This window comes from Pleurodeles waltl, chromosome 11, assembly GCF_031143425.1.
Source record: "Pleurodeles waltl isolate 20211129_DDA chromosome 11, aPleWal1.hap1.20221129, whole genome shotgun sequence".
Taxonomy (NCBI): domain Eukaryota; kingdom Metazoa; phylum Chordata; class Amphibia; order Caudata; family Salamandridae; genus Pleurodeles; species Pleurodeles waltl.
Genome location: NC_090450.1, coordinates 730,414,167 through 730,424,819, shown reverse-complemented (window position 1 = coordinate 730,424,819; position 10,653 = coordinate 730,414,167). Strand labels below are relative to the sequence as shown.

Here is a 10,653-nt window from a genome sequence, read left to right as displayed (position 1 = left end):
TATATATATATATATATATGGGTTCAAGTATTGTAAAAAAAAAAGCAGCATTGTTCTTTGACAGAGGAAATTGTTCTTCTAGCAAGGATAACACGGTCTTTCTTCTCAGGGTACATCAGCAGCATAAGCAAATGTTTAGTTTGATAATATTCTTAGACACATTTTTTACAACATACAAACAGATACCAAAAATAATGAAGCGTGTACTCAATAACTAAGCACACAGGTCACATCTCCACTTCACACACACAAGCAAACATGAGGCAACTCCATATGAAACCAAAATCCTTTCAGGGGCTATTTACATGGTCTTTTATTACACATAGAAAACAAAATGAAACCTACCCAAACTGATCATTATTTACACAATAAATCTGAAAAAGTCACAAAAATATAATTTGAGGAGGTTCCATGAAAAGGACACAGCCTTGGAATGTCCCACACCACACCCAACAAGATGATCTCCAGCATCAGATTTAGTAACCATTCGAGCCTTAGTTTGGCACTGTCTGCTTTAAGGAAGTTCACATGACAACAACGCCAGATGGTTAGCAACCCAAAGTACCATATGAGCTTAAAGTGGCACCATTGTGACACCTCTTGTTGATAACCAGGTGGTTTGAGAAGACTAGGAAGATATCAATGATTCCCTCAAACAAACAAGTTGAAGCAAGAAGGTCTGTGACAGCTATAGACCACCAAGGCAGGAAATGCCATGTAGTTAGGAAAAGGAGTAAGGATTGAGGATTATCATCCCTGCTAGATACTGCAGGCTAATTAGTATTGCATATAAAAGCAAAGCAAGATGTATGGAATAAGGAGATGAAACACACAAGGAAACTGCATTAGTATAGGTCACTGAATGTTATGTGGTGTTTCTAAAGTGCAGTCTCAGCCATTTGCAGTGCCTTTATTACTGAAACTTAAGAGCACCAGAACAAATTATGTGGCTAGCTTGGCTGGGTGGATTTTTCTTACACTTCCTTTACTGTCTGCCTAAATTGAAGAAATCGAAATATCTTGGGTTTCAGACAGAAAACAGCCGAGTTATCGTACAGCAACTGACCATGAGGTACATGAGCATAGAATGCAGATGTTCACATGTACAGTTATCCTTTAACAAATGTAACATGGTGTAACTGTGTAAAATAGTGTAAGCATTACAAACTAATGTTTCCACCAAAGGCAGGTTGATATCTAGAAGTTCACTTCTACCTGCTGAACCATAAAAGGTCAGAAGTCTAGCAAAGACATGATTTGATATTCAGATCACCAAAACAAATCCTTGATATGAAGGATGAGCTAATTACTTTGTTATAGGTGTATAAATTGCCAGAAAAATCTAATTTATATTAAAACAAAAGTTCTCAGTGATAAATGATTAATCTAGCATAAGTTTTGTTAAGGTTTTAAAATCATTAAGAACAGCACTGATCAGGAAGCGAATGGGGAGGCACAAGGCTTTTGCTAAGGGATTTATTTGTCCTATGGTTATTGGAGACAGGGTACCAATGAATGGATTGAAATTGTTTATCTGTCAGAACACACACATATCTTAGGAACACAGAGATATGGTGCGATAAAATGCAGTAGTGGGAACTTTTCTTGAGAGTTAAGGCGCTATGTGATCCTGGTCAAGAAGCAAAGAGACTGCCATTCCCACAACACGTCTCATTCCATTCCATTTGTGATTTCAACAGTTGTGGTGAAACATTTTTGCTGCTTGCTAGAAACCCAAATGTACTCATGATGGCTCGCTAAAACCACACATTGCTTCACAGGACTAACAGTTGTCATATCAGGTTCCTATAACTGATGAAAAAATGAATTCACATCCATGAAGAGTAAACTTAGAGGCCATGAATTGGATTTTTAGTGCTTCCAAAGGTCACATATCCAGACAGAAGATAGACTTTATTAATCCCCCCCCCCCACACACACACACCTTTTTTTAAATTTTTAATTGTATCGAAGTTTGCTCTTTTTAGACGATGAATAATCTCATGTGAGGCAGATAGATTCCAGCAACAGTGCAGCCAAACCTATTGGTGTTGTAGGCTAACATGGGTCACATGAAAGCCATGTATACTACAGGGATCAGTTAGAGATTAGTTCTTTAGAAGGTCTTAACAAGTGTCTTTCAGAAATACCTGTGTGCATTCATTGCAAGCAGGAATAATGTACTGGAAGAAGCTAATCTAGACTACTTTGGAAAGCATGGAGAAAGACTGAACGTATGACAAAGATTTAATCTGAACAAATGCGAAGTCATAATATTGGGAAACAAAAAATAAATTCCTGTAGAATAAGGCTCTAGTACCCCAGCAAATGTATCCTAGGCTGATCAAAACAGCAAGCATACCAGCTAGCTTTTGGATAGACAGGCCTCTCTGTCATTAAATGCATTCCTGCTCAGCGTAAGGCTGCAGTAGCTCCTAAACTGAAGGCATGTTTTCTTTAAGAGAGCTCCTTTTATGTTACTTTTGCTATACACCAGTCATTTACTTGGAGGTGGTTTCACAGCTTCTTTGGTGTCCACTTGAGTCTGCCCTAGCGCACAGCACACTGGAAACTCACCTATTGGAGCCATGTTCCAGATCCAAACTCTTCTCAGACATTCAGAAATTTCCCTTTACCAACTCAGGTCTACCACCAGCACTCTGGATGCCCTGTGATTGCTCAGATGCTTGTTCCTGCCACTCAACCAATTATTTCAAATACTTAAAACATGGTTCAGGCTTTGAGTACAAATTTTAAAATGTAAGCCTCATCCTCTTTCCCCCCCCCCCCAAACATCCCCCCCCCCCCAATGTCCTTACAAACTACTGGGTACGACTGTGGATGGGGCAATTATAGGTAAGCCAATCTGAGGCAAGTCACGAAGGCCTATTTATTCTCTGAAAAACACGGAGGACAGAAGTGCAGAACATAGAGAGCTGCACCATAAACACAAGATGTATGATGTGTGAATCAAAATGCACAACCCATATACATCCAAAGACTGTCCAATAAGGCTCTGCACAAGATAGAAAATGCTTCTAGATCAGTGTAAAAATAAAACACCTGTGCACAAAAAATATGACAAGGGAATCGTGACACAGATTGTTCCAAGGGTGCTGACAAGCTCTCTACACACATCTGTATGGAAGAATCCGTGTGATCAGAGGTTACCCTGTGCATGTGTGACTGCAGCACTTGAGCATGTACACATAAAAAGCAGACAGACATCATGGGCTGTCTGTGCATTACAGGTTATACAGCTTCTACACTTGGGCATTAAACAGGTGTTCACCCCAGTAAAAAAAAAAAAAAAAAAAGGGCCAATGCTGTAAAAAGAACCCCGACCACTCAAACTCAGTTCACAAGACAAGGTTCCCCCCTCCCTCCCCTTTCAACTTGCACAAATTTCAGTGACAAAACCTCCACAAGAGATGTAACTAAACAGCCACAAAACAAAGTCTCTTAATAATTAATTCCATCCAGGGTTTTGTTGAAGAAAAGATGCAAGAAAAGTTGTCTTTCGTCCCAGATTAGACACCTTCCTGGAAGACAACTGCAAAGTGCTTGGAGTGAAGATGTTGCAGACTTGTGTCCAAAAAGGGAGTGTTTCTACCCTTATCCATCCTCATGGAAAGCAGTAATTGCCATTCTCAGAGTGGAAGCTCTTGCTTCATTATGTCCCTGAGCAATGTTGGGTCACGGTGTGTAAGCAGGGGGTGGCTGAAACTGGTTCACAACCTCATACTCCGTTGGAAAGGGTTCATTCTCTTCCATCTCAGAGAGCAGCTCCAGGGCCTGTTCTTCCTCCTCAGTTGGGTAGTGGCGAAGCAAATTGGCTGCTGTGGCAAGAATTGATGCACCACCTGCTCCTGCTACAAGGTAGAAGCTGACGGCAAATGTGACGTAAACCTGTGAACCGTGGTACTTCTTGTGCTGCTGCTGGAGTGCCAGGATGAGCTCTGAAGCCCAGTAGCAGAAACCAATGACTGTGGCACACTGCAGTACTAAAGGAAAGAGAAACATATTTAGAAAAGCTCATTTGGAATATCAAAACAACTATAGAGCTGCTTATGGTCTCCTGTGACCTACCCGGCACTCAGTTAATCTAAAAATGCAAGCCACTACACAATCCCAGGCTCAATGGTAATTAAAAAAAAATGGAGAAAAAAAAACAAACACAAAATAAATACATAAATAAACACAGGAAAACCAGCACGAAAATACTGAATGGCTAAAGATGCATGCATTTTGACCCAGTTAGAGGTAACAACTTTTTTTTTTAATGTACAAAAGGAGAATCCATGTACTGCTAGTCTCCCTGATGCAACCTGTAAATAGAGACCTATGTACTAGCTCACATCATATAGAGGGACACGCCTTGGTTAAATTGCCAGAACTTTCAGGTTTGTGCCAAGACCCAAATAATTTTCTCACTCCATATGGCTGCACAAGGGAAGAGCCTATGGTCAATGACAGTGAGACTGAATCAGTGACATGCTGCACAGAAAGCACACACAGCTGTTGACTTTCTGCTGTAGATTCAGCCTAGAGCCTTTAAGGCTAAACTTTATTTGGCAACTTTTGGGCTTTGGGGGAAAAAAAGTTTTCACCTGGGCCACTAGGAGTGGCAATATCCAGTGAAACCTCCAGTCTATGACATGGGGATATATCCATGTGGCCATAATTTGGAGGTGTCAGTCTTGAAGGACAGACACACTGTCACAGGAGGAACATTCAATTACCATAATTTGGCACAGTATTTAACCTGTTGGGTGCCCCGAACGAGACCACCTCGTCTGGCTATGGGGTGGCCGAGCACCCCCCTCCCCTGGGCAGAGATGGAAGGGGAATTGCTTCCCCTTTCATCCCTGCCCCCCCCCCCATGACCTCCTGTGGCATCTGATGAGGTCAGCGTGCTTTTGCGCGCTGACCTCATCAGGGGCCTTTTCCCCCCGGCACGATCGAATGAAAAATGCAAAAGCATTTTGTAAAGAAATGGCTCCCTGTTGCAGTTACCCCCCACTTTTTGCCTGATACTGATGCTGACTTGACTGAGAAGAGTGCTGGGACCCTGCTAACCAGGCCCCAGCACCAGTGTTCCTTCACCTAAAATGTACCATTGTATCCACAATTGGCACACCCTGGCATTCAGAAAAGTCCCTTGTAACTGGTACTTCTAGTACCAAGGGCCCTGATGCCAAGGAAGGTCTCTAAGGGCTGCAGCATGTCTTATGCCACCCTAGAGACCCCTCACTCAGCACAGACACACTGCTTACAAGCCTGTGTGTGCTAGTGAGAACAAAATGAGTAAGTCGACATGGCACTCCCCTCAGGGTGCCATGCCGGCCTCTCACTGCCTATGCAGTATAGGTAAGACACCCCTCTAGCAGGCCTTACAGCCCTAAGGCAGGGTGCACTATACCATAGGTGAGGGTACCAGTGCATGAGCATGGTACCCCTACAGTGTCTAAACAAAACCTTAGACATTGTAAGTGCAGGGTAGCCATAAGAGTATATGGTCTGGGAGTCTGTCAAACACGAACTCCACAGCACCATAATGGCTACACTGAAAACTGGGAAGTTTGGTATCAAACTTCTCAGCACAATAAATGCACACTGATGCCAGTGTACATTTTATTGTAAAATACACCACAGAGGGCACCTTAGAGGTGCCCCCTGAAACTTAACCAACTATCTGTGTAGGCTGACTGGTTCCAGCAGCCTGCCACACTAGAGACATGTTGCTGGCCCCATGGGGAGAGTGCCTTTGTCACTCTGAGGCCAGTAACAAAGCCTGCACTGGGTGGAGATGCTAACACCTCCCCCAGGCAGGAATTGTCACACCTGGCGGTGAGCCTCAAAGGCTCACCTCCTTTGTGCCAACCCAGCAGGACACTCCAGCTAGTGGAGTTGCCCGCCCCCTCCGGCCAGGCCCCACTTTTGGCGGCAAGGCCGGAGAAAATAATGAGAAAAACAAGGAGGAGTCACTGGCCAGTCAGGACAGCCCCTAAGGTGTCCTGAGCTGAGGTGACTCTGACTTTTAGAGATCCTCCATCTTGCAGATGGAGGATTCCCCCAATAGGGTTAGGATTGTGACCCCCTCCCCTTGGGAGGAGGCACAAAGAGGGTGTACCCACCCTCAGGGCTAGTAGCCATTGGCTACTAACCCCCCAGACCTAAACACGCCCTTAAATTTAGTATTTAAGGGCTACCCTGAACCCTAGAAAATTAGATTCCTGCAACTACAAGAAGAAGGACTGCCTAGCTGAAAACCCCTGCAGAGGAAGACCAGAAGACGACAACTGCCTTGGCTCCAGAAACTCACCGGCCTGTCTCCTGCCTTCCAAAGATCCTGCTCCAGCGACGCCTTCCAAAGGGACCAGCGACCTCGACATCCTCTGAGGACTGCCCCTGCTTCGAAAAGACAAGAAACTCCCGAGGACAGCGGACCTGCTCCAAGAAAAGCTGCAACTTTGTTTCCAGCAGCTTTAAAGATCCCTGCAAGCTCCCCGCAAGAAGCGTGAGACTTGCAACACTGCACCCGGCGACCCCGACTCGGCTGGTGGAGATCCGACGCCTCAGGAGGGACCCCAGGACTACTCTGATACTGTGAGTACCAAAACCTGTCCCCCCTGAGCCCCCACAGCGCCGCCTGCAGAGGGAATCCCGAGGCTTCCCCTGACCGCGACTCTTTGAATCCTAAGTCCCGACACCGGGGAGAGACCCTGCACCCGCAGCCCCCAGGACCTGAAGGACCGGACTTTCACTGGAGAAGTGACCCCCAGGAGTCCCTCTCCCTTGCCCAAGTGGAGGTTTCCCAGAGGAACCCCCCCCTTGCCTGCCTGCAGCGCTGAAGAGATCCCGAGATCTCTCATAGACTAACATTGAAAACCCGACGCTTGTTTCTACACTGCACCCGGCCGCCCCCGCGCTGCTGAGGGTGAAATTTCTGTGTGGGCTTGTGTCCCCCCCCGGTGCCCTACAAAACCCCCCTGGTCTGCCCTCCGAAGACGCGGGTACTTACCTGCAAGCAGACCGGAACCGGGGCACCCCCTTCTCTCCATTCTAGCCTATGTGTTTTGGGCACCACTTTGAACTCTGCACCTGACCGGCCCTGAGCTGCTGGTGTGGTGACTTTGGGGTTGCTCTGAACCCCCAACGGTGGGCTACCTTGGACCAAGACCTAAGCCCTGTAAGTGTCTTACTTACCTGGTTAACCTAACAAATACTTACCTCCCCTAGGAACTGTGAAAATTGCACTAAGTGTCCACTTTTAAAACAGCTATTTGTGAATAACTTGAAAAGTATACATGCAATTTTGATGATTTGAAGTTCCTAAAGTACTTACCTGCAATACCTTTCGAATGAGATATTACATGTAGAATTTGAACCTGTGGTTCTTAAAATAAACTAAGAAAAGATATTTTTCTATATAAAAACCTATTGGCTGGATTTGTCTCTGAGTGTGTGTACCTCATTTATTGTCTATGTGTATGTGCAACAAATGCTTAACACTACTCCTTGGATAAGCCTACTGCTCGACCACACTACCACAAAATAGAGCATTAGTATTATCTATTTTTACCACTATTTTACCTCTAAGGGGAACCCTTGGACTCTGTGCATGCTATTCCTTACTTTGAAATAGCACATACAGAGCCAACTTCCTACATTGGTGGATCAGCGGTGGGGTACAAGACTTTGCATTTGCTGGACTACTCAGCCAATACCTGATCACACGACAAATTCCAAAATTGTCATTAGAAATTGATTTTTGCAATTTGAAAAGTTTTCTAAATTCTTAAAAGACCTGCTAGGGCCTTGTGTTAGATCCTGTTTAGCATTTCTTTTAGAGTTTAAAAGTTTGTAAAAGTTTGAATTAGATTCTAGAACCAGTTGTAGATTCTTAAAAAGTATTCCAACTTTTAGAAGCAAAATGTCTAGCACAGATGTGACTGTGGTGGAACTCGACACCACACCTTACCTCCATCTTAAGATGAGGGAGCTAAGGTCACTCTGTAAAATAAAGAAAATACCAATGGGCCCCAAACCTACCAAAATACAGCTCCAGGAGCTTTTGGCAGAGTTTGAAAAGGCCAACCCCTCTGAGGGTGGCAACTCAGAGGAAGAGGATAGTGACTTGGAGGACAATTCCCCCCTACCAATCCTATCTAGGGAGAACAGGGTCCCTCAAACCCTGACTCCAAAAATAATAGTCAGAGATGCTGGTTCCCTCACAGGAGAGACCAACACCTCTGAAATCACTGAGGATAGCCCCAGTGAAGAGGACATCCAGTTAGCCAGGATGGCCAAAAGATTGGCTTTGGAAAGACAGATCCTAGCCATAGAGAGGGAAAGACAAGAGATGGGCCTAGGACCCATCAATGGTGGCAGCAACATAAATAGGGTCAGAGATTCTCCTGACATGTTGAAAATCCCTAAAGGGATTGGAACTAAATATGAAGATGGTGATGACATCACCAAATGGTTCACAGCTTTTGAGAGGGCTTGTGTAACCAGAAAAGTGAACAGATCTCACTGGGGTGCTCTCCTTTGGGAAATGTTCACAGGAAAGTGTAGGGATAGACTCCTCACACTCTCTGGACAAGATGCAGAATCTTATGACCTCATGAAGGGTACCCTGATTGAGGGCTTTGGATTCTCCACTGAGGAGTATAGGATTAGATTCAGGGGGGCTCAAAAATCCTCGAGCCAGACCTGGGTTGACTTTGTAGACTACTCAGTGAAAACACTAGATGGTTGGATTCAAGGCAGTGGTGTAAGTAATTATGATGGGCTGTACAATTTATTTGTGAAAGAACACCTGTTAAGTAATTGTTTCAATGATAAACTGCATCAGCATCTGGTAGACCTAGGACCAATTTCTCCCCAAGAATTGGGAAAGAAGGCGGACCATTGGGTCAAGACAAGGGTGTCCAAGACTTCAACAGGGGGTGACCAAAAGAAAGGGGTCACAAAGACTCCCCAGGGGAAGAGTGATGAGACAACCAAAACTAAAAATAGTAAAGAGTCTTCTACAGGCCCCCAAAAACCTGCACAGGAGGGTGGGCCCAGAGCCTCTTCACAAAACAATGGGTACAAGGGTAAAAACTTTGATCCCAAAAAGGCCTGGTGTCATAGCTGTAAACAGCATGGACACCAAACTGGAGACAAGGCCTGTCCCAAGAAAGGTTCCACTCCAAACTCCCATCCAGGTAACACTGGTATGGCTAGTCTCCAAGTGGGATCAACAGTGTGCCCAGAGCAAATCAGGGTCCACACTGAAGCTACTCTAGTTTCTGAGGGTGGGGTGGATTTAGCCACACTAGCTGTCTGGCCGCCTAACATGCAAAAATACAGACAGCAACTCTTAATTAATGGGACTAGAATAGAGGGCCTGAGGGATACAGGTGCCAGTGTCACCATGGTGACAGAAAAACTGGTTTCCCCTGGCCAATACCTGACTGGAAAAACTTACACAGTCACCAACGCTGACAATCAGAGAAAAGTACATCCCATGGCAATGGTTACTTTAGAATGGGGAGGGGTCAATGGCCTGAAACAGGTGGTGGTCTCCTCAAATATCCCAGTGGACTGTCTGCTTGGAAATGACCTGGAGTCCTCAGCATGGGCTGAGGTAGAACTAAAAACCCATGCAGCAATGCTGGGTATCCCTGAACTGGTGTGTGTGAAAACAAGAGCACAATGCAAGGCACAGGGTGAACAAGTAGAGCTGGAGTCTGGAAGAATGGCCCAGCCTACCAAGAGGAAAGGAAAGTCAGTTGGGAAACCAACTGCAACACAGCAAAAGAAAGGGAACCTCTCTTCTCAGGAAGAAGTTCTGCCCTCTGAGGGAACTGAGCCTTTGGAGCTTGAACCTTATCAGGTTGAGCTCTTAGGCCCAGGGGGACCCTCAAGGGAGGAGCTGTGTAAGGGACAAGAAACCTGTCCCTCTCTTGAAGGCCTTAGGCAGCAAGCTGCTGAAGAGTCCAAAGGCAAGAAAAATGGAACGCATAGGGTCTATTGGGAAGATGGACTCCTGTACACTGAGGCCAGAGACCCCAAACCTGGTGCCACTAGGAGAGTGGTAGTGCCTCAGCTGTTCAGAGAGTTCATCCTAACATTGGCCCATGACATTCCCCTTGCTGGACATTTGGGACAAACCAAGACGTGGGAGAGGTTAGTCAACCACTTCTACTGGCCCAATATGTCCAACATGGTTAAGGAGTTTTGCCTCTCCTGCCCCACCTGTCAAGCCAGTGGTAAGACAGGTGGGCATCCAAAGGCCCCCCTCATTCCACTTCCAGTGGTGGGGGTGCCCTTTGAAAGAGTGGGTGTGGACATAGTTGGTCCACTAGAACCTCCCACAGCCTCAGGAAATATGTATATCCTGGTAGTAGTGGATCATGCTACCAGGTATCCTGAAGCTATTCCCCTTAGGTCGACTACTGCCCCTGCAGTAGCCAAGGCCCTCATTGGTATCTTTACCAGAGTGGGTTTCCCTAAGGAGGTGGTGTCTGACAGAGGTACCAACTTCATGTCAGCATACCTAAAGCACATGTGGAATGAGTGTGGAGTGACTTATAAATTCACTACACCTTACCATCCACAAACTAATGGCTTAGTTGAGAGATTCAACAAGACATTAAAGGG

General features: G+C 45.5%; 1 protein-coding gene across 1 annotated transcript in view; it reads right to left on the bottom strand.

Moving 5' to 3' along the window:
* Window positions 1-285: 285 nt before the first annotated feature.
* Window positions 286-10,653, bottom strand: part of TMEM127 (transmembrane protein 127) — a 47,037-nt gene continuing 36,669 nt past the window's right edge. The window contains exon 3 of the mRNA XM_069214419.1: window positions 286-4,004. Within this exon, the coding sequence (XP_069070520.1) occupies window positions 3,697-4,004 (308 nt within the window). The 3' untranslated portion in view covers window positions 286-3,696. The remainder of the gene's footprint in view (window positions 4,005-10,653) is intronic.